The 24462-nt window shown below is 46.6% G+C and overlaps 1 protein-coding gene across 1 annotated transcript in view; it reads right to left on the bottom strand.

The window, feature by feature from the left end:
• LOC119450289 (guanylate cyclase soluble subunit beta-1-like) overlaps nucleotides 1-23381 on the bottom strand; it is a 38357-nt gene extending 14976 nt beyond the window's left edge. Inside the window, exons 1-4 of the mRNA XM_037713710.2 lie at nucleotides 23257-23381; nucleotides 10433-10506; nucleotides 5139-5239; nucleotides 2676-2950 (exon numbers count right to left, since the gene is read on the bottom strand). Of these exons, the coding sequence (XP_037569638.1) occupies nucleotides 2676-2950; nucleotides 5139-5239; nucleotides 10433-10506; nucleotides 23257-23259 (453 nt within the window). The 5' untranslated portion in view covers nucleotides 23260-23381. The remainder of the gene's footprint in view (nucleotides 1-2675; nucleotides 2951-5138; nucleotides 5240-10432; nucleotides 10507-23256) is intronic.
• Nucleotides 23382-24462: the final 1081 nt, after the last annotated feature.

Here is a 24462-nt window from a genome sequence, read left to right as displayed (position 1 = left end):
CTTTGACAGGCGTCATCGTATACATGTCTGCACCGCATTCACCCTGAACGTTGCCTATGCAAAATACTACTCGTGTAAAATTAAGCCGGTAGATTTGCCACTGTGCCCTGGGTGCAATGTACACGAGTGTACACATGCAACTGCAATCACTTCGCACTCCAAAGGATCGTCCTAGCTACCGCACTAACCATGCCTCAGGGTGCACGCCTTGAACAACATACAACATGTACTTGGAACATGGAATATAGTGGCACTCGTACGCTTTTTAGCTTTTCTGGGAGACACTGGTCTCAAGGAGATACTTTTAATCAGTATATATGTGGTGTATACGTGTGCGTTATGTCTGTATCGTATATGTCCTGTGTCGTATATGTCCTGTGTGTATCATTTCATTTACCATCGCTTTCCCTTGCAGTAACAGGCTAGGCCTACCGCCAGGCAACCTCTATTGATTTCATTGAGCCTGTCGCTCTCCCCCTGTGCGTGCGTCGTGGTGTTAGAGCCACTGAGACACGTACAACGAACAGCGTCTACTGTTGCTGTTGCCGCTGCAGCAAAACCGAGTGAGTTATGGCAAAAGAAAATTGAGCTGGCGATGCAATTCCTTTCGAGGTCCGTGGTGAGAGTGCGAGCATGTGTGCGTGTGTGTGTTCACAGTGTCGTTGGACGCGTCCGAAAGCCACACAGTGAAGGGGAAGTCGCGGTCAATGCTTGCTGCTTCTTCTTCTTTTTTTTTTTTTTTTCCTATGGGCCTTCGCAGGGCGCAGCGTGTGAAACCGGTTCAGTGTACCGGGACCGCAGGAGAAGCGGCAGCAGCAGCAGCAGCAGCAGCAGTCGCCGAAAGAAATGATGTTTGCAAACCTCGAATATAGAAACGGGCGCCACTTTCGCGTTTGGAGCGCCAGCGAAGGAAAGCCCGCTGAGTATTGAGTCTCATTGCGGGCCCCCAGGAAAGAAAAATGAAGACGTAGTGGGCCTGAGTGGTTGTTGCCCTGCCCTGCCCTGGGCCGTCGCTGAAGTATAACGCGAGCGGCGAAACCAGACAACTATATTCTCTATATGTTGTCGGGCAGGCAGCGACCGTGTGCTCGTACGTGCGAGAGCGGATCACAACACGGCCAATCTGCGCAGAGTGAATTATGGTCGTGTCTCTTTATTGCGGAGTATTCAGATTGTGGGGGCTTTTGCAGGGACCATATTTGTATCACGCGTTCGCGCCTCGTAATATGGAAATACATTTACCGGACGGTATAGACTGAGGGCAAAAATGGGCAAGCTCGTAAAGGCCCATATATGTAGCTTTCCTCGTTAATATAGGATGCGTCCATATGAAAGAAACCTTCTGAATGGGATGCGGGTGACGTAGGAGGAGGGCGGTTATTCAGAAGAAAATATTAGAGGAAGCGGCACTGAAGGTCATTGCGCTCTATTGGGCGCTATACGAGCACGCATGTGAACTCGGGGCGGCTTTTATGGCAGGTTTGTTTTAAACGCAACAGGTCTGAGTTTCATGCAGGGGGCGAAGCGAGATATATGTGATTCAAGATCGACTATCTGAACCAATGAAACTCGTAGGAACAAATTGGCTCGATCATTTGTATTGTCATTCTCCAAAAAATGTTCGTTCCTTTCTGCATTGACTTGTCATAGTTACTCGCTTTAAGATCACTTTGGTTAGGAACCGAACAACGATTACAAGAAATCGAATATTCAATGACGAGGCGCACGTTCAGGCCATGATGTTGGAATGCGGTCTTCCTGGAAATGCTATCGTGGAGTACTAGCGTAGCGTGAACAAGACGAGGACACAAGAGAGCATGAACACACAGGCACTGCGCTATGTCTGTGTGTTCCTGTGCTTTACAAATACACAGAAGTTGTTGTCACACAAGAAATGTCACACTTTCGTCTGAAAGGCGAAGCATCTATTGCGATAGCAAATTATGGGGCAGCTATACGAAGTAAGGATGGTAGTTTTACCGGCCTATAAACTTGTAGACATTCGCTTACTTTACTAAATTAACAAGCATGGTGTCACGCGCGCACAAGCAAACATGAACACATCTCACTTGATGACCGCGGACACTCGCTGTCAAAACGCTGGCGTGTGGAAGCGCGCGCGGCAGCAGCAGCGCGCGAATTGACCTTCGTGCTGCCACTCGCTTCAACGCGAAGTAATCGGCGCGAACACAGCGCACACGAAACTATAAGCACACTCGGCGCACTCTGTCCCCATCGCAGATCACTTACAAGATAGGGCCTGTGTGGCCGCGATCGGCCGCGCCATGCGCAGTCGTCGCCGGAGTAGAACGCCCCCCTCCCACTCGGTACCTTACGCGCGATGGAAGACGGCGCGCTTCCTCCCCGCCTCCCTCCCTTGCGCGTGCGAGATCGAGCCACCATCGTCGGCTCACCCTCGCACGCTTTCACTCACACATACAGCATACGGTGCGCGGCCACGACGTTATCGCACTTGGACTTTATACGGAACGTCACGGTGATGCCGACGGTGGAAATGCACCTGGAGTATCGACCATATAAAAGCTAAGACCGGAATTCGTGTTGTGAGACAGTGTCAGTGTGAATAACAGCGCGACTGGATGTGTCGCGTCGTCTGCAGAGCCGTCGTGCAAAGCTCGGATCGACACTGCGTAGTCGCGCATAGGCGAGCGCACCTTGACGATGCCGATGACGATGGGCTCGAGCCCTTCCCGCTCGGAGTAGTAGTGCAGAAGCAGCGCCCCGTCGCCGGGCCTCTCTGTGCAGCGGAAGGAAGGGGCGCGCATGCCCGGGTAGATGGTGGCCAGGTGGTCGTGCAGGGCGTCCAGGTTCTGCAGGAAGTCCCTGGGCGTGGCGCCCAGCACCTGCAGGATCTTGTCGTAGCCGGACTCCTGGCAGAAGTCGAAGAACATGCGCCCGAACATCTCCAGGATCTCGTCAGCCGGTATGCCTGCGGCCGAAGCACCATGAAAAAGTATATAGTTACGCCTATGCTTTCGTGTACTGTTAATACACTACTTGAAGTGCACCGGTTTAAGAGACCGCTTATAGTGTCCCTGTGCATCGTCCCACGTGTACTCAGTACTCACTCTCTCCCTCTTTACCTCTTTCTATTCCCCATTTCCCTTACCCCTAGTGTAGGGTAACAAACCGGACGCTCATCTGGTTGACCTCCCTGCCTTTCCTCTCCTTGCTCTCTCTCTCTATCTGTATACACATTGTTTGCGTAAAGGAACGAGTAGAAAAACAGTTATTGCTTACACAACAACATCACCACATTGCTGTGAAAATAACAGAGCGACGTTACAAAGAAACTCTCAAAGCAACAATGTGAACAAAAAACGACAATATCGCATGGTCATGCAAGGCGACGAGTGAGCAAAGCGCTTTCTGAGTCCTTCTATAGCGCCCAGAAATGCCGCGGTTATATGGATATTTCATAAATCAACTTCATGAATATTTCCTTTTGTAGCTCGGGTCATTCTATTTATAACTATAGAGCGGCGCGCCTGTTCACGGCTTTACTGCAAAGCAAAGCCTACGAATTAAAAAATAAATAAAAATAAACATTGAACATGGCGAGTAATGAAACATATATATATTCGCCAAATTTGATTATTTTCTTGGCTTCGAGTGTGTAGTATTCTCCACATTTTAAGGTTGGCATGTCTGGCATATTGTCGCAGTGAATGCACTCCAATTCTCCAGGGCATGTTTTGCAAACTTCAAAACAAGTCACATGCCTGAGTCAGGGTGGCGTCTTTCACTCCCCCTTTATTATCACCTGTGAATATTACTGAAACGATGACCCCTGAAGCGATGAGCGTGGTTACCTCTAGGGCCTGTTTTTCCGCGCGGCTTTTCCGTCATAACCTCCAACGGTAAAAAAAAAATAAAAAACTAAAATCTGCCGAAACAACCCTCATATTGCTAGCTGCTTTGACCTGATACCATGGATTTGTCATGAAGTTTTGAGTGTAGAATTTGTTCACTATAATTACTAAGCCTGCACTACGCCGGGTATGCCCAACCTGGCGTGCCATTTGGTGCCAGAAGAGATTTATTAGTACGCTGTTACCGCCAAGGACGATTACCCATCCCAAACAGTTTCGTACAAATCCTAATTTCTTTTCAGAGCAGTGCGTTGAAACAAGTATGTTCTATAGGCAGCACTCTTTTCTTCTAGAAAAACTTACTCTCCTTGCCTACACTGTGGGCAAAGTTCCAAGCAAGCTACTGCATAATTTAATAAGTGCTCTTTAGTGCGGCATAATACCCTGTATTGTGGTCACTTCCGTACTGCCCGTTGCGCACACTCCCTTTATGCTGTATAGGTCGTGAAAAGTTCATTACTCTGAATACAACCCTCCTCATGTGGATGCTTTTGTTGTAGCGGTGTTGTGTCAAAACTGATGAAATAAACTGTTGCCATCACTTAAGAGTGGGTGATGCTACAGAGTAAACCCACAGAGGCATTTCCATCATAAGCCCCGGCGGTTAAAAAACAAACAATAATCTGCTGAAACAATGTCCATATTGCTGCTTTGGCCTGATACCTTTTGTCAGGAGATTTTGCGTGTAGTGCGTTGAAACAAGTATGTGGTAAGTATATCTTCATCGCTTTTCTTTTAGAAAAACCTACTCTCCTTGCCTACATTTTGGGCAAAATTCCAAGCACCAAATGGCGCGCCACGTTTTGCATACCTGGCGTATGCATACTGAGCAATTATAGTGAACAAATTTTCCCGCTGAATCCGTATGGGTTTGGCATCCCATCGGTGAATCGTTGGCAATTCACATTTAATCGGGATAAAGGTATAGCGTAACGTGGGTACGAGGACACAGGGCGCGCTTTTTTGTGTGACAGTCTTGCGTCCATGTTGCGCGCAGTACTTCATCCTAATTCCTCGGCAAAACAAACAAAGAAAATCACGAAGTTATGCTTCTTCTGGGTATTATATATGTTAGACTACAAAGTGTATAGAAGAAAGACAAACTGAAAATGAAAATGTTTATATACTGCTAGTAGCAATATTAACAATTTCGTTGAATCACGAACAGTGTCTACAGTATACATATACGTGTGTGTACGTGTTGTATGCTGCTAACAGTGAAATTCAATTCAATTCAAAACTGACCGAGGACCTTCTCAGCCGCCAGTACGAGGCTGTAGGTGATCTCGTCGTCGTACACAAGTCGAACCAGGAACTGGCCCTCCATCTCGATCTCGGCTTCCCGTCTGCAAGAATCAAGCGAGGGATCGCACATAGTCAAGCAGCTGCACCACTCTGTGTTCCCGCTGTGCTGTACGAACTATGCAATAAATTACAGGTGGCTTAGGTGGAGGGGGGGGGGGGGGGGGGGATAGGTTGGGTCCATGCTCGGAGTCGCCATTGAGCATCAGAGACAACGTCCTTATCGACAGAGTGCATGGCTACACTGTTAGGGCTGGTTCAGGCACAGAATTAGTTAGTGTACTTAATTGTTCACTTACAGAAAGCAACACATCCATATTTGGCTTTTGTTTGAACTGCCCACATAAAACGCTCTGTCAGTGTACTCTTTTCCGCCCCCACTTCCTGGATAATGAATTTACGGCTTCAGTTTTTCACCGGATCAAGTTTGCGGATGATGTCTTGTAACTGCGATCGTGACAGTGCCGCTCACTTCGCGTTGCACACTCTTCGCTTCGTGAGAAAACGACTCGCCATCCAGAAGTGAAAGCCTTAATTAGATTAATTACGAGAGCGCGTTTTTCTTTTCCCCAGATACATGATCGTTAACAGCAACGGAACAGGACGTGTGTGTGCGCGTGTTTGTTGGTAGGGGGGGGGGGGGTATTTTTGGGATAAAAGAAAGCTAAACCTTGGCATGAGACACCAAGAGATATATGCTTCGGTTTTGTTTTTCCCCAATAAATATACGGCCACGCGAGACCGGTCCGGTCACGAACGCTCGCTCCTTAGACCACCAAACGTCATCGTAGGTTGTACGCGCTTCCTCCGGATTTTATCCGTGCCTTATCTCTAGTTATCTCACACTTGTTGACCATCTCCGTGTTCTTTCTCACCCGTGCAATAACTGCGCACTTCTTCACTGTCATCTCCACTGGGGCTAACAATATTATGCACAGTCGAACAAGAACGAAGGAGCTTAACTATACACGCCGCCGCGGCGGTGATTAAAGACGCATAAACGGACGACCGCTCTGTACGGATCGCTTCGAGGCTTATCTGGGATTCGTGATCAGCAACGAGAGGCCTAACCGGTCACTGAAGAAGCGCGCGCCGGGCAAGACTTCCCTCCCGTTTGTCCTCCTTCCCCCCTCTTCCTCAATCATGCATACGAAACAAAAAGCAAAGAGTGCCGACAAAAACGAGCACGAATTGATCGCGCGCCCACCAACGATAGCCATTTCGAAGCCTCGCTGGCCACGCTGCACGAAAGGGAGGCCGGGCCGCTCTTAGATAATTCGCACATTGGCTTCATCCACGGGACGTTCCGCAAAGTGTCACGCCACGCGCAACGACCGCACCCACAGAACATCCCTGAGCTCGTCGCACATACATACATACACACAGCGCGTTTTCTCGCTTATCACTCGTTCCTTTGTCGGGGCGCGCAGAAAGAGGGGAGGCATAGCATTCGCGTGGACTGACGCACCACGCTGCCAAATACTTTCCTCTTCCATATACATATACATATACACAACACGCACGCTCACATAGTAGTATACGCTTGTCGGGCAGCGCGTGGACGAAGACCTGCGCTCGCCGTGGGCTAATGTCTCCGCGCGCGCTACGCGCGCAAGAGAAGCAACGGTGCGCCCCGTAATTACCGCGCCGTTTTCGTTGCCATCGGCCCCCGCTCCAGTTCGAGCGCGCCTGCGTGTATGTGTGTGCGGGCGCGCACGCTCGTCGCGTGACTCATTAATCGCGACAGCAACTCCGCCGAAGTGCCAACGAGACCGTGCCGCCGGCCGAGTAGATCCATCCCCATTCGCTTTTGTTACGAAGCCAGTTTTCATGGTTTCTCCTGCATGCGACCCGGTCCGCGAGCGGCGCGGTCATTTCGAGCCAAACGGGCCGTTTCGCGCGCGCGACGTGAGTTTGTTTGCCTTTCTCCGGGCGTTTTTGCCGCGTTATGTACGACTGTTCGGTGCTCGAGGACGGAGTAAGAAATGGCGAAGCTCCACGCTAACGAAGCACCCGCTGCGCGTTATTCAAACTATACTACGCATAGCGTGGGCTGTCTCGCTGTCTTGTGAAGGAGGTGGTCGCCTTCAGAGTTACAGCCCCCCACCCCCTAACTGTCGACTTTTGCATATCATATAGTACTGCACACTGCTGCTCAGTTGAAATGCAGCCACGCGTTTTGATTGTTGTTAACGCGTTTTCATTCCTGTTTCCTCGTAGGTCGAGCAACTTGTTACGGCCACAGTGAGTCAAGTTATATCAGGAGCCAACAAACAATGACACCAAGGACAACATAGGGGAAATTACGTGTGCTTACTCATTACATTAAAGAAATGATAAATTAATGGAAATGAAAGTGAATGAAAAGGCAACTAATCGCAAGTACCGTGTCTTCGCATTACGCGTGCGATGCTCATACCATTGAGCTACCGCGGCGCCATTCTCCCATCCACTTTCTGGGGTATTTATGTTTTACAACTTGAACTTAACATGGGAATAGGAAACATGAGAATGCCGCAGGCGTACGTTCAGGTACTCGTGACGCCTGCGGCAGAAAGGATATTACACATCCGCCGCCTAGGTTTGTGAGTGGTGGCGCTGGCTAACACTCTCATGTTTAGTTCTAGTAGTAAAACATAAATACCCCAGAAAGTGGTTGAGAAAACGGCGCCGCGGTAGTTCAATGGTAAGAGCATCGCACGCGTAATGCGAAGACGTGGGACCTGCGGCCAGTTGTTTTCTCATCCACTTTCATTTCCAATAATTTATCATTACTTTAATTCAATTAGTAAGCACAAGTTTTTCCCCTATGTTGTCCTTGGCGTCATTGTTTGTTGGCTTCTTATGCTATGATTAATAAAAACCGGGCCTCTCGGTTCCCTTTCTTCTCGTTCAAGTTATGTCAGGGTCATTTCCAGGCCAAGTGTTCCAGACGTGTCACTAGGCCATCTCAGGTATTGCTTTAAAAAATCAGGCCTATCTACTAGCTAGCTCAGAGTGAGTTCCCAAGGCATTTTTCCTGAACAAAAAAAAAAAAAAAAAACGTTGAAAAAACGAACTAAATCCTGTCACGTGGCGTGCTTTGAAAATTTACTCAAGTACATGAAACATGGTTTTTCAGTCATCCGGGATAAACACTTGAGTGTACTAAATAGTCTCAATTATGCGCTCCTACATGTGTGTTCTACAACGTCTGAGGCAGGCGTGTAAATCGCAATGTAAGAAAAAGGAAAAGACAGGACACGATAAAAGAAGCGAACCCTGAGAGCTCTCGCCCGACATCTCATCTCCTTGTGCACTCGGCAGGTGCGACAAAAAGACAACACCGATGAAAATGTTTATAATAGTTAATGAAACAGATCAAAACAGTTGAGCCCTCACGGTCTGAGTAATGTCGCGTTAGGGACTGTTTACGCTCGAGCCGCCTATCGCCGCCAGCCGCACCGCACGTGTGCGGTCGTGCGAAAAACTTCACATATCGAGCACTTGCGCACAAATTTCGGTTTACACGAAAATAAGCGGCCTATATAATACACTTTGTATCATATTTTTAAAAGGAGTATACCTCATTGCGAAGATCGTGGACGCAAGTGAACCAATACCGAAGTTTTTGTATGTTTAACAGGCATGTTTTTATATAATAATTACGTCGCTGCGTTGGCGCGTAAATATTTTTTTAGAGCTTCGTAAATCAACGAATTTCGGGTGCAAGTGAATCTTGACCCGTCGGTTATCCACGCTATACAAACAGGCACTGCAAATTCAATGCAAGAAAATATTTATTCCGAAACATTTGAAGGTATATCGTGATAGGCCTAGGTTGACTCTGTAACGACTGACCGATGGCTAAGAATGGAGCGCTACAGGTTCCTGAAAATATTTTACTTTGATCGCCGAACTGTTTTGATAACTGTGGTCTTAGATGACCAGAAATTCTTCCGAATAGCTCACGAAAAAAACATACGAATGGGTAAAACAACCATCAAGACAGCCCCACGTGACAAAAAAGATCCTGGCAAATGAAAAAGAAAGAAAGACGTAGTATAAATGTACGTACCAGTGGCGCACCGACGGTGTTTTAACGCCCCCCCCCCCCCCCCCTCACGCATCCAGCCCCGCCAGTTCAACGTGTACCATCACCGCTCTGTTCACATTGTCTTTACAATTCAGGAGGTGGCTTGAGGCCGAATTTTCTTGAGTAACAAAAACACTGTATCACTTATCACTGTCTTGTATTTATTCATTCACTCTTAAACTACTCTGAGTAAAACTTTTAAGAAATAAACATCGTCATCATCCTTGGTGTCATTATTATAATTATTAGGCATTTTATTTGCTGTTGGATTCCTCTGGCTGAAGCAACGAAATCGCATATTATGCAAAGTGCTTGCTTCCCCCCCCCCCCTCCCGAAAAAAATTTACTCCCCCCCCCCCCCCCCCACCCCCTGGAAGAGATCATGGGTGCGCTAATGGTACGTATATACGCTTACTCAGTCGGCCTTGTCGTCCTATATCTAACGCAATGGCTGCCGAAGCAAATCCTCATGCATCATTATGGTATACGAGAATAGCAACGCGAACACGATCTTGTTTTTTATGTATATACACCTCCCAAAGGTAGCGAAGTCGCACAGGCATAAAATGCGAGGAGGATCTCGTGTTCGTGAACTTGAACGTCGAACAAAGGGCGCGAATGACGCCCATCCCGAGGCCACAAGTAAAGCAACACAAACCGTTGCATCACGCGTTCGAACCGGCCATTGTTCGGCTTACGGCAGTTTGTTTTAAGCCCGCGCAATATCGACGCCGGTGAATATACTATATACGGGTCAACGCGTAGCCCCGTAACGAGAAAATCATTACTCTCACTCCTACGAAGAACAAGCGGCCGTGCCTGCCAAAGCAGCGTTGGATGACGAACCAGCGGGCTCTTCCCTTTGTTCAACTGGGAGCACATATGTCCAAGATCGATGGCATCGCCTTGCGTGCTCGCAAGTGTTTTTCTGCCAAACACATTCGCTCTATACTGAGTACCTGTCAACTTCCACTTAGCAGTTCAAGGTCTCGCCGGTGCCCGTGCAAGTGGGTTCCATTAGCGACCCTGCTTCGAAGAGTGTTAGTGTGGGTCACTGGGCGGTACCTGCGAAAGTGTATAGCGCTGGTAGAAGGCGGGCAATACATGCAGTTCGATGCTGCACCGGTCTTCTGCTTCTGGAGTGACGGGCCGCGCTACTCACTTGATCTGTTCCCATGTTTCGGCGCCAAACTTTCTCAGGACCAGCAGCTCCAAGGCGTGGTTCACGAACCCGTACTGCGCACACAAGGAGAACAGAAAACAAGCGTTCTTTGTCTGTCATCCCGACCACTGCGCAGTCGCAGTACCATTATCATCACACGATCGCAGCGCGCTGCGCATTATATCCTTTGGCTCTCTTGTGAGGGTCAATTGTGTTATCGGCTGGTTTAGGCGGCCCCAGAAAGGGGCCGTCTTACGATTGCTGTCTCTTGTCTATAGCTGTGACTGTTTGAGGGGCACTTGCGGTAGCAATTACAAGTGGTAGGGAAGTGCGCGGGAAAGGCCGGACTGGTGATGACTACGAGTGTTTCAGACAAGAGGGGGAAAATGCAGAGAAAGCGGTAGACGAAGTATTGGTCAACTTGCAAATATGCATCGATTAATTGATCAACACAGACAACAGGCTCACGCGCAGTGTGTTTGTGTGCAATCGGGTGACTACGGTGTTAGCTTGGCTGCGGTTATTGTCCGTCGTATTAGGAGAAAATACCATTGCCACTTGTGCCATTTCGTAGGTTGGTACGAGTGCACACTTTAAGCACACGAGCGAGCGCAACCATCTCTTGAAGGTCGAACAGGATTTTTTCAAATTTTTGGTGAGTCAGTGATACAGCTTCGGGATCTTCTGATTTTCTTTCTTTTACGCTTTCCAGAAAAGTGATAGCGAAAGCTGCTACCTTCATAAAAGAAAAATTCCACTGCATCTGCTGCTACGTTTTCAGTACATAACTGCTAAATCACAATTAACGTTTACTGCGCACGAGAAACCACCGAGATGTGCCTTTTTGAAGGCAATGTCTTCCTTGACGAGTTACTGCCAATTTTCCGTAACGGTGTTGGGCTGCTAAACACGAGGTCGCGGGATCGAATCCCGGCCACGGCGGCCGCATTTCGATGGGGGCGAAATGCGAAAACAGCCGTGTACTTAGATTTAATTAGGTGCACGTTAAAGAACCCCAGCTGGTCGAAAATTTCCGGAGTCCCCCACTACGGCGCGCCTCATAATCAGATCGTGGTTTTGGCACGTAAAACCCCATAATTCATTTTCCGTATCCGCTATGTCGTCTGTTTGTAACCTGTTTCTATCCTCCCTCGCGGGCCGATCCCAAAGATAACGCAGCTTAAAAATGCGCGCCACTGGGTATTTAAAGAGATAAATTCTGGGGTGTTACGTGCCAAAACCAAGATATCATTACGAGGCAGTGGGGGACTCCGGATTAATTTTGACCACCTGGGGTTCTTTAACATGCACCCAACGCAGAGTACACGGATGTACTTGCATTTCGCCTCCATCGAAATGCAGCCGCCGCGGCCGGGATTCGATCCCGCGACCTGAGCAACCATGGTGGGTACACTGGATATGAGCCATAGGCTATATGTGCCCTTGGAGTACTAGGTATGTGCCCCCGGGGCTATTGGATATGGGCCATTGGGTACACTGACTATGTGACGATGACAAATTTGGAAGGCAATTTTCCACCTTCAGCTGACGTCGATCAAACGTTGTCGCTCCATCGCGGCTCTCACAATAAATCATTTGGTCCATACACGCATTCTGAAACACACTGAGCACATCATTATGCGAAGCCCAGATGTTCCAGATGCCCTTCCAAAACTGGTTTGAAGGTTAGAACAAAGCGTCTTTTTAGCAGTTATGGCGTTCGAGATTCCCTGTGCGCCTGTGGTTTCTCCTTTTTTTTTTTTTTTTTTAAATCACACATAACGCCAAGAATTTTGGAGGCCATTGTATTGTGGGAGGGGGGGGGGGGGGGGGCGACTGAATTACTGCTTCACAGATGGTACGTTGTGGAAATAACAACAAAAACTGGATCTGTCCCGGCAAAAACATCGCTTAAAATACCTATATTGCCAGCATAAAAGAATATGACTTCTATTGAGCAAAAATCTGTTGCTGTGTTTTCTTTTTATGGTCTGTAGCAAAAATGCGCGTATCTTTCAAGCCATGCACATAAAAGAGCGCAGTGAACTGTTAGCGAATCTTAATCGCCTGTGTAGTAATAAATTTTTTTCTGCGCACATAAGTCGTTCTCACGTCGTGCTTCAACACAAACAGTGTCATCGCATGCATGACATCCACATAGCGATTACACGAGGTAACATAGTACCTACAATAATGTAGCATCCCATTACGTCCCCACGTTTAGGATTAGTGCAGGCATTTATATAAAAGAAGCTTCAATTCTATAACTTTCTCTCTCTCTCTTTTGCTACGGTAAGCAATATTTTAGTAATGCGCTTATCTTTGCCGTCCATCTGTGCCAAGTTAAAGGGACCGAGGGCCTCGCCAAGCCGTTTTGGATCTTTTAGTCCACGGCCCTCAACATCTGTATTCTTCGGATTTCGATGTTGGAATAAAGGATGTTGGATGTGCAAATAAATAAATTAAATGAAATAAAGTGATACCCCCTCCCCCCCCCCCCCCCTTTTCTTTTTTTTTTTTTTTTTTTTTTTTTTCTTTTTAGCAGCTTGGTCCGCGTTAGCTGGACCACACGGTATAGTTATTTCCCGTGGGGCGCAGTAAAAGTGCACTGCGTTTTCAGACACGTTAGCTATATCGTATTAGACACTGCCTTTCATTTCGTTCCGAGAGCGGGTTTTCTCTTCCGCCTCGGGCTGCAGGCCCGCCTCCGCGAACAGCGCGATCGCGTGCGGCCTCGCGCGAACCTCCACAATGCGACGACGGGAAGCGGCCTCATCTCCGGAGGTCCAAGCGGCGTTCGCTTCGTCGGCGCGGTCGATCGGTGCCGGCGAGTCCCGCTGCTGCTGCTGCTGCTGCGGTCGTCCTTCTCCGGCCTATGTTTATCCCCGGCGGCGCGAAGGTGTGTTCGTTGGTCGCCCCCGAAGTGCTCGCGTAGGCACCGCGCTAATGAGATGCGCACGCGCGAATATACGTGGACCGCGGCGAGAAACGCATGCGCGAGACATTGACATTTATGTAACAAACTCGGTGTCCTAAGGCAGTGTTTCTCAATCTGCGGTCAGTGCACTGGCAGAAGTCCTCAATATGGCATTACAGTGCGAGGCGATGCACGAGGTACGCTACATACACTATAGAGACTTCGAGATTACTTGAGACCTAGATTACTATAGATACTTGGAGATTACTTGTATCTGTGTTCTTGCTTGCTTGCTTAATTTCGATTATTTATCTCTTTGGAGACGATCAACGCTTGGTATTGACTGTGCATATATCTATGAAAGGGCAAGAGGGCGTGGTGAAAATATTAGGAGTTTTAGAGATTGGAAGCTAAATCACCTCTGGCTATATGCATGATTAAGAAAGTTGCAGCATGTTCGTTCGTTCAAAATGCCATGAAAAATAAAACAAGGCGTATGTAACCCACAGTTGTCCCGGCTGCCGTCGAGGGGGCAACAATGTGTTTGCTCAAACAATGGCTCCCCTCCAGAGATGGCCATTCTCACCCAACCACATTTCAGTGCGTGCCTAGGTAAATAAATACAACTGTTGCAAGTTTATAGAACATGCACAGCCGACTCTAAAAGGCCATGGGCTATATATGGGTTTCATGAAGGAACCTGAATTCCCACGGAATCTGTGCAGTGATGCCGCAATAAGGTACCTTCGGGAACAAAAACCTAGAGACCACCGCATCAACGAAGAAAATATAACTTTCTTCTAGCACGGCTGCGCAAAGTGATATTGTCTGAATTCATTCCATTGGCATTGGCTAAACAGGCGCGCGGATGATTTATCACTTGGTGTCAGCCTGAATGCCTTGGCTGCAAAGATATTATGTATATATATATATATATATATATATATATATATATATATAATGAACGAGAAGAAAGGGAACCGAGGGGCCCGATTTTTATTAATCATATCATAAGAAGCCAACAAACATTGACACCAAGAACAACATAGGGGAAATTACTTGCACAGACTAATTGAATTAAAGAAATGATAAATTAATGGAAATGAAAACGGATGAAAAAACAACTGTCCGCAGGTGGGGAACGAACCCACGTCTTCGCATTACGCGTGCGATGCTCTCAACACTCCCAGAGTTAGTTCTAGTTGTAAAACATAAATACCCCAGAAAGCGGATGGGAAAACGGTTCCGCGGTAGCTCAATGGTGAGATCATCGCACGCGTAATGCGAAGACGTGGGTTCGTTCCCCACCTGCGGACAGTTGTTTTTTCATCCGTTTTCATTTCCATTAATTTATCATTTCTTTAATTCAATTAGTCTGTGCAAGTAATTTCCCCTATGTTGTTCTTGGTGTCAATGTTTGTTGGCTTCTTATGATATGAATATATATATGCGAGGACGTGGGTTTGCATCCCATCTGCGGCCAGTTGTATTTTCATCCACTTTCCTTTCCATTTATTTATCGTTTGTTCAATTCAATTAGCGACGACAAATATTTTCCCCCATGCTGCTCTTCGGGTCAGTGTTTGTTGGCTTCTCATAATTTGAATATATATACATATATATATCGCGGCATCTGTAGTCTCTGGACTATTGTTAGCGACTCTATGCAATGCTATGTTGGGGTGTTTGGTGGGATTTTTCTTCAGCTGCGAGGCTTTCTTTCGAGGAACCCGGTTGGGTTTCCATTGTAGCAAATTGCTACATTTGGGTGGATGTCTCAGTTTCCCTTTAATATGTTGGGGTGGAGATATGAATTTCACTTTCCGTGCCAGAGCTTTGTGCATGAAGTCCATCTTTTTCACTGAACTGGCGTCTCACCAACGTTTATATCGGATATATAACATGTGGGACACTATTAAAGCGAGAAATAGACTTTACGCAATTCTGCAAGCATAACTGTGCATGCGCAAAATGCATAACGAAACCAGCAAAAAAAAAAAAAAAAAGTAATTGTACAGTACGAAGCCACCTTCTCAACATCGGCATGGATCAGACCAAAACATCGGATTTATATGAACTTCGGGTCACTTCAGCAGAAGCCGGGGTCAGCAGCCTCGGTTAAGGCGCTCTGCGTCGTCGTTCTAAATGCTCTTAAACTGTGAATGACTTATCTGGTGCCTTCGCATCGCGATGGCCCTGCGGCTATTGCGTTCCGTTGCTGAGAACGAGGTAACGGTTTCGATACCAAGCCGCAGTAACCGCATTTCAGTAAAAGACGGAATAAAAAAATAAAGGCTGAGAAATCCCGTTTATATATTTATAGTTTCTCGTGCACTGTATAGGATACCCATAGATCTACGACATTGTCTTTCTTAGCCCGGATGTATAGCGTTGGGATATATATCTATCATGCTCAGCACGAAACCTTTAATTAAGTGTATACCTCTCGTTAAATTAAGCGAGAGGTACCCGAGGATCGGTACCCCGCATCTCCACCACTTCTAGGTCAGCTGTGAGAGCTCGACGCACTGAAGAGGATGACGCTGATGACGGTGATGAGTATACTGTATACTGGTGAGGAAGATGAAGGGTGAATATAATGCTCACAAGACCACAGAACATTTTTTTTAAATTTCTTGTTGACGATTTATTAGTTTAAGAAAAGGAACCCTATACAAACACCACTCCGCCTTCTTGGATTAGATTTAGCTATTCAAAATATACTATATTTTAGTGTCTCTACACTTGGGCATAGCGACGGGAAGGTTAGGGCTGCGATCCAAGTTATTCTTTTAGGATCAATGAGATTTAAACTCTGAATACAAAACTTTAAGCCTCCTTTTCATTCAACAAAATTGAATTTGAAATGTTTTATTATTATAATTACGGTAGAATTTTCATTTTCATAAAATCATGCAGGCTCTACAATCTTTATCTTTCGATTGTAACTTGGCTATTGTAAAATTTTGACTTATTTTCCACTTTCCTATAAACTACCCGATTCGTGGCCAATCCCTCAGGGTGGGTACGTGCCAATAGGTCACAAGGATCTACATCTACATCTATTATCTAATCGCTCTGGGGCGACTACGTTGGTCGGGCGAAACGGACTCGCTGCTCTGCGACTGCTCTTCGGAGCGATTATACTCTGCGCATGCGTCATAAATCACACGCGTTGACCAAATGATGGCACTAAATTGGAGCACATAATCCCAAAGTACGTGCCCCAAAGATTCCGGGGTGATTCATTGTTAAGGTGCACGTAAGGTGTACGCAACTGATCAACAATGGTAGTTCTCCAGTAGGCATTTGGCACGAACATTAAGGTATCGAACGCATTATGCCAGCCGCTGATGACGACAACTCCGAACAGATTCAAGCGGGTCAAGATTCTGTGACAGCTGTCGTTGTGAAACCAGCGAATAATAAAACTCAAGCAGATGACGCCAAGCAGTGCTGCCCAGTCATCACGTGACAGGACGACATGCGAAACAAACGCTCACAGGGGAGCGCTTCGATCAGCTAATTTAATCCTAAAATAAGTGGGCATGATAGGAAGGAAATGTGTGTGTGCAATAAAGAGGCCAGTACGAAGGTGGGAGAAGGCCTCTCTGGTGAGAGGATCAAGGATGTCATGTTGAAAAGTCTAAACGGGACTAGCCACTGTTCGCTACTGACGATGAATGCATGCAAGCTTACGAGCAAAAAAAGCAAAATATCTCTCAACCACGTGTCGAGCCCCAACCCTTTGCCCGCAAAAAAAGAAAGAAAGAACGGTTATAGTTATCGCGGAATATTATTTAGAAACGTCGCTAACATCGTAATGAAAGAAAGTAATATCACTGACGCCATGCATGCGGCCTACAAATGATATACCAAAGTATAGTGTTGTGTATATAGACGTTAAAATCTTTACGTGCCCGGTACTCCAAATACTGTTGAGATGCGGAAAATGAAACAGGGAAAAGGAAGGTTCACAGCGGTGGGTACACGTCTCCGGAATCGATTAAGCTATTTATTGCTGTCACTCACTTGCACTCACTTGGGTGAGACGTCCTGCAAGCAAACATTGAATGTTTTGAACGAGAAGAATGCAAGGGAGACCATATCTGCCCTTGTTGTATAACCTGCAATCACGAAGGGAAGCAGTTTAACCTAAGTACCAACGCAGCAGGTAAATCGTCAGACAACGCTGATAAACTATGTAATAAACAAAACTGATTCACAAAACTCCTATTTCGCCCATGATAGCGATCGGAGCGTAGTGATAGAGAGAGACGACCGCCGTGGCACCGATGTACACGTAGCGTGCAATTTACGTATTACCTGCTGCAATACCTTCAAGATCACCTCACTAATCGAAGCAAGGTGTACTCAGAACGAGTATATCGCTCCCCGATCTGAGACAGCGCTCGCATCGCTGGCTATATGCATGATTAAGAAAGTGACAGCATGTATGCGGTCTTGGCGCGCTTGCAACACTGCTATTCACTGGAATTCCTCCTGGGTTATCTGTTATAATTTATTCCTTTATCCCAACTTGTTGATTCACGTGTGCATACACTTCTCCATCTTACGACTTGTCTTCATTATGTATTTTGCAAGCGGCGGTCAGGTATCATGTATGGTACACTCAAAATTTGGTGGACGCTTGAGCTTCGCCTTTAAGAGTAGAACGCGATAGCGTTATCGGGACCCGTTCGCATCGCATCGTTCGCATACGGCAAGTAGGCTTCATTCACTGCAACACTGAACGTGGGAAAGCCAGCTTACAAAGACCAAGCTTACGCCGATCCCCTTAAAGTCGGCTTCACTTTTAAACTGAAATGGATTTAAGGAAAGACGTTTTTTTTAGGGGCAATATCAGTGGTCTTATATTAAAATGTGAAGGCCCTAGCACCTTTTTTATTATTTTATTAATTGTTTGCTGTTGCTCCGACGAGCGCAGGTCTGGTAGAAATGCTGGAAAAGGGGCTTGTGTTTGAGTTTCCTCGTAGCAGAATTAGGTTTTCTCGTACATTCAAATTACAATCCGACGCCGATTGGTAAACAATCCGACGGCGAATCCGACGCCGAATGGTAAAGTCATACTTTACCCATTTTCTGACGGATTTCACTGTGAGAAATTCAATTTTTGTTCACCAAAACCTTGCACCACGTGCAGGGCCTGCGCGGTCGATGTGGTTGGATTATTTTCTCCGCCACCCGCGATCACACGCCGGTTGCCGACGTTGGATTTTCTGCGACACGGGGCCCTAAACACTATCGCGTTAAAATGCCATTCAAGCTGCGAACCGCCGCTTCTACACCTCTAGAAATTGTTCTTTGCGGAGCTAGCCTGCACTGCTTTCTGTCTGCTTTAAATTGAAGCGACTCATACTGTACATATAATTTCAGTGATCCGGAATTTTAATTCAACGTGAAATGTAGCGCGTATGTTACGCAGTCAGTGGGGCCTTTTTCATTCAGTCTATGGAGCGACAATTTCAACATATTCCGTTGAAACGGTAGTTCTGGCATGCGGCTCCTCGATTTGGCATTTAGAAATGTCAGCGACGGCGATTAAACATTCTACTTCTATACTTACACTGGCTGGAAGAAGTGCAGAAAAGATGAATTTGAAACTATTCAGGCGACGGTGGTCAGTAAGGACTGATACCGCAGGGATGTCGCGTGCACATCATGACGTATAGTTTTTGAGTACCCTGACGTATGTTTTTGAGTACCCTAAGTCAGGGAATTACATAGGGGGGGGGGGGGGGGGGGGGGGGGCGTTGCGGTAAAGGTCAAGCGTAAGTGCAATGTGTACAATGTAAATAATATAGGAATACATAGGTACAATAAAGAAAGGATCTAAACGTTGAACGGAAACAAACAAACAAAAAGGAAAAAAAAAGAAAAAGAAAGAAGAAAAAGAAACTGAGTTTACATAGTATCTGGTAGTGTGAAAAACGCAAGTGAACTCAAAACGCGATGGGGACGCCCAGTCCCCCTGAGAACATGAGTTTAAAAATACAATCAACGCAACAGGCAAATACATGCAATGTCGCCGTCACGGAGGTGTTCATATAATATACTGGAACGGACTCACTCGCAAATACGTTCGCTCAGGCTTACACGCAGTTGCAGTAACTGAATAAGCTCTCATTTACTCAGCCTCACATGTGCTCGCCGTTATCCTACATACTGTTGACAGATGGACTGGAATTCACTCGCTAGATCTAACAACTTTCTGACACTTTGGGCTTCAGAAAATGTAGTTTAGGCGTCCGTACAGCTAAATTCGCTATACTTTCGCAATACATATAGCCACAGATTTCTATGATTAGCTGGACAATTTTTAGTCCCTTTATAGGTACGTCTAGAAGTGACTTGTTGCTTGACCGATTATTTATTAAGACTATCAGAGTGTGCAACACGCAGGTCGTTTCTTTCGCACTGGACACAAATGTCAGCAGAAAGCACCATATACATCGCAAATCAGATGGCAAGCAAACGGCATGCTATCGCCATGCTGAAATCATTGCACGGTCTAGAAAGAATGAAAACGAAATATCAAAACGGTGGCTGTGGAATTGTCAGCAGGATAGCTTCATGAGATCGATAATGATACCCCAATTGATAATGATAACAATATTTCCCATTAAATAAAGCCAAACACTGAATTTGCGAATAAGCGTGCCTTCTGCCTAAACATTCAGGAATGTGAAAACACTGCTATTATCGATGTTTATCGACCATGTTGTTCCAAGCAGATAACTGATGCATCGTTACATATTTTTTCCTCAAAGTTACACTGATTTGTTTCTTTTGCCATGGTATTTAAGTTTAGTTTTCTTTTCTTTCTCTCTCTCTCTCTCTCTCTCTCTCTCTCTCTACGCTACACTGTAGTGTTCTGGCTACGTCCTTGAGTAGATTTCTACGTGACACGTATATCTATCCGTTTGACGGCGAGTCGCAACGCGATTCTTGCAGTAAGATAGTATAGTCTTCCATTCACCAAGTGTCATTTGCATAATAGATTATACAAAGGCGGCAGTCATTCATAATAACGGAAAGCAGGGCCATGACAAGTAACAGACAGGAAATAACAGGGGAAGTAGTAGTGGGAGTGTCTTGTTTTTTTTTCACACTGATGAACCCTTATTGCTACTTCTGAAAACTTCTGTTGTTGAGTTTTTTTAATTTCTGTTGAGGGAGCAATGAAACTTGTGTTCATGCACTTCGCTCGTGCGAAAAACTCACGATTTCTTTCCTGACACCATTGTGATCAGAAAGCGGGGCGATGCCTTTTCATCTATCTGTCGCAACGTTTATGGCAGAGGGCAGCTTCATGCTTCAGTTAACAAGGAACGTTGCCTTCACTCAGCAATGCTGACCAGCCGCACTTTACGGCAGCACATGCGTTCTTTTTAAACCCAAGCCGCTTTCCATCTTCTGCCATGTAATTTCGGTACTGTCATTGCGTCTCATTATTCCGTGAACTCTATATACTGGTTCAACGAGTGCTTCCGACAGATCTCAGGCCACTTGCATCTCACGTACGCTATACAAAAACTATTTCTGCGTATACTTGATATGATCAGAAGTGGACCGACAAGGAAGCCACAAGCTAGAGCCAGGTCAATGCAGTGGCAGGGAAACTTGAGCAAGTTGGCGTAGGTTCATACTTGACCAAAGGCAGCTTGTGAACAAAGACGAGCGGGAAGAAATTAGGGTATATTTTCACACACGAACGCTCTTTCAAGATGCAGCGCTCGCGTTGTGAACCTATACATTACTGTCTTCGTCTTCGTCATTGTACGTTAGCGCTGTTCTTATCGTGTCTTTTTTTTTTTTTTTGTCAGGTATGAAGACGAGGCACCTTGTCGACAACGTTAGCTCCATGGCCTGAGGCTTCTTGGTCCACCCTGGGGACGTATTCTGCGACGATCACTTTCGGCGTTACTATCGCCTCGGTCGTCAGGCGCGCGCTGATTGAGAAAAACTGGATGAGCTGATGGGCTGGTTGAGCACTATGTCACGCCAAGGCGATAGTATCGACGAAAGTGATCATCGCAGAATACGTTCCGTGTTGAACGCTTCGAGTCTCCACCTTCCGGTGAACCTTTCATACGTTTTGGATTTCAACAGACTCGGGAGAAACAGCCCTTCACGACGCACTCTGGAGTTCCCGGTTCCGCATGTATGCACTATCAGAATAAATTGAAATGCGAACAGCAACGAACGACTGTTATACGCAAAAATTACGTGGAAGTCCAACGTGGAAGCGCTCTGTAACTGGTTCACCACTACAAACTCATGTTTGAAGCACTTTTGTCGAGGTGACAAATCGAGGTGACTCATCAAGATGCAAGGGCATGCTCGCACAGTCCTTCGCACTACTAAAGCTTCCGTTTTAAGCCGAAAACATCATTGATACTACAATTGCCAAACATCGTTGCTTACGTATGACAAGGACGACGAGCCGCAGACATGGTGTGCATTATGTTTTCTTTTTTTCCAGAAAGAAATTAGAAAAAACAATAAACCAGTCGCTCTAAATTGGGACGATTTCTTGCGCAGTCATCCGGAAGTAGGGAAACGAAGTGCGCATTATTCTGTCGTTCGCAAAAGAGCACTGAAGGTGCTAAATTGTCACCTTTATTATTGTTTTTTTTTTAGTTTATGTTATTCATTCTTTAAAGCAAAGTATTATTTTCCATATAAGCGAAATGAATACCCGGAGGCATACTGCTTCTGACCTCTCCAGTTTGACCCCAGTTAACGCTATACCTATTGCAAGAAATTATTATTCGTTGGCTGAAGCACACCTATCTTCGTGCGCACAAAATTTGGTTTTAATGACAGTCCGATAAGTAAAAGTCTTCTACACATCAACAATCCATATTGTTTTCCTAGTTTTCTGACGGAGAACAGTTACGATTTACCCGCATACCAATGTCGTTTCCTGGATTCCTTGATACTATATAGCTGGCACTGTTGTTCTCAAGCCATATCGTCACAAACTTCGAAGCAACTCGGAAAAAGTGTCGCGTTATTTTGTCTCCATTCGAAGCGAAAACGTCGAGCGCAAAATTTTCATTCAGACGTCAACAAGGTGAAATTAGCCCACGCGCCACAGCGCAAGGTTTAATGTCGGCCGGCGAGCTCAAACCACGGAATCAATGCATACGTGAACATCTCCAACCGTGCATATAAACGCAGTGATAACGTGCCATCGTGTTCATAGCTGCCGCGGGCAGGTTTCGAGGAACTAACGAATAATTCTGAGTTTCATCAAAATTCACTCGGCTCGTGGCTATGTAGTGACAGAATGGACAATTCAACCAGGCGCGACGCATTACGTGTATTCACGCATATAATGTCCCTTTCAAGGGAGGCTGGGTGGATGGGAGTCTCACTCCAATTCTATGGGCTGCCAGGTAAAATGTTTCTTCTGGATGCCACAGTGAACTTCAGGCGAGGCATCGGGAAAGGATATACATTGTATCGTGCCTATACTTTTATCTCCCCTAACGTTCGTGCTAGAATAAAAAAAAAAAAAAAAAAAAAACATCTCGACGGCGCCTGCCACTCAAAAGTGGCGCGAGAGGGGTACAGAGCCGAGCGGATGACGAAAAGAAAAAGAAAAAAAAAAGTACGAGTGCGGTTTTAGATGAGCTCCGCGTTCGCGCTCGCCGCGCGGGCGGCTAAACAAAGCAACCTGCTGTGGTGCAATCCCTGGCTCCCTAGGGCGCGCGCGCGCGCGCGTCGGCACTATATACACGCACAAGGATGTAAACCACTTCTTCAGCAGTCTCCGACACCGATGGGATGGTTTTCGCCATACCGCGGCTGTGTTTTAACGAACGGCGTGAACACCCCCGCGAGATGGTATAACTGCGGATGGTTGCGGCGATCTCACCATGGCGATGTACGGCTGCGGGGGTGTTGCCGATACGGACCGGGGTCGGGCGTCGTTGGAGGCGACAACGATGACGGCCGGACTCGTTCGCCGGAGTGGCCGCAGGGGCTCCCCGAGCGCGGCGGCGGCAGGAGATCGATCTTGTACGACGTAGGCCGCAGCGCCGCGGCCCAGGGTTGCGGGGCCTGGCCGAAACACCGGGCCGCCCCGACACGGGCCCGGGGCGGGTGCGCGCGGTCTCGCGGCGGTACGCGAGCTGTTGTTTTTGCGTCTGCGGTGTCATTTCGCCTCCCCTCAGTCCAATGGTGCCGCGTGGTATAGTGAGTGATCTGTATATTGGGTGAAAGCACATGCAACGGTGCCAGCGATTTTCGGCTAGCCACGCTTAACCGTGCTGTCATGTCATTATGGACAAACACTGGAAACTACTTTGGGTACTGGGCTTTGCCTCTTCTCTCGTTCATTGCAACCGAACCGCATGTTATAGTGACCTGCATAGTAACCTGTCATGGAAGCGGTGATTGGCACATCACTGTGGTGAACTAATATTGCTTGTGTTTCTAGATTTATGAAGGTATAGCTTATAGAATATGTCGTTGGAGTATCTGCGCTATGCTCAGGAAAGGTGGTGGCTACGCGACAAAGTGAGAGCCTGTATTCCTTGGGACTATGTACTTTTACCGTGACTTCTTCAATATTTTTCCTATTTTATCTTTTTCTCATCTATCGTTCCCACATTTCCCATTCCCCAAGTGTAGAACAGCTAACCAGGTGCGGCCTTGGTGAGCCTTCCTGTATTTCCTTGTGATCTTTCTCTTCATTCATTGGTGTCGAAGACGTTTCAACAGCTAAGGACATTTGTTAAATGTACTAGCACCTATTATCAAGGAGGAACACGTCAGTTATTTATTCCTTTTTGTGACCGTTAAGTGTTAGCAGAGGCCTTGCTACACGTAAAAGTGTTAAATTACTCTGGTGTTGGTGTCGATATGTGGTAACGTTTTCTTCCTTTCTCGAAAAGTGAAGTGAGTGAGCCGGAAACATTTGGCTTCCGACGTCTTTATCTCGTCTCTTCAAATAAGCTTGTACCTAAATGCAGAAACGGGGTGGCAGGATTAATTTGGGCTTCATGTCTATGAAATGGTTCTCTCTTGAAGTTCCCGTTCCAAGTGTAAAATGCGACGTACCCTATATGCAAAGTTTGCA

This window comes from Dermacentor silvarum, chromosome 4, assembly GCF_013339745.2.
Source record: "Dermacentor silvarum isolate Dsil-2018 chromosome 4, BIME_Dsil_1.4, whole genome shotgun sequence".
NCBI classification, from domain to species: Eukaryota; Metazoa; Arthropoda; class Arachnida; order Ixodida; family Ixodidae; genus Dermacentor; species Dermacentor silvarum.
The sequence above is the reverse complement of the archived record's forward strand: the minus strand, read 5'-3'. Positions and strand labels throughout refer to the sequence as shown.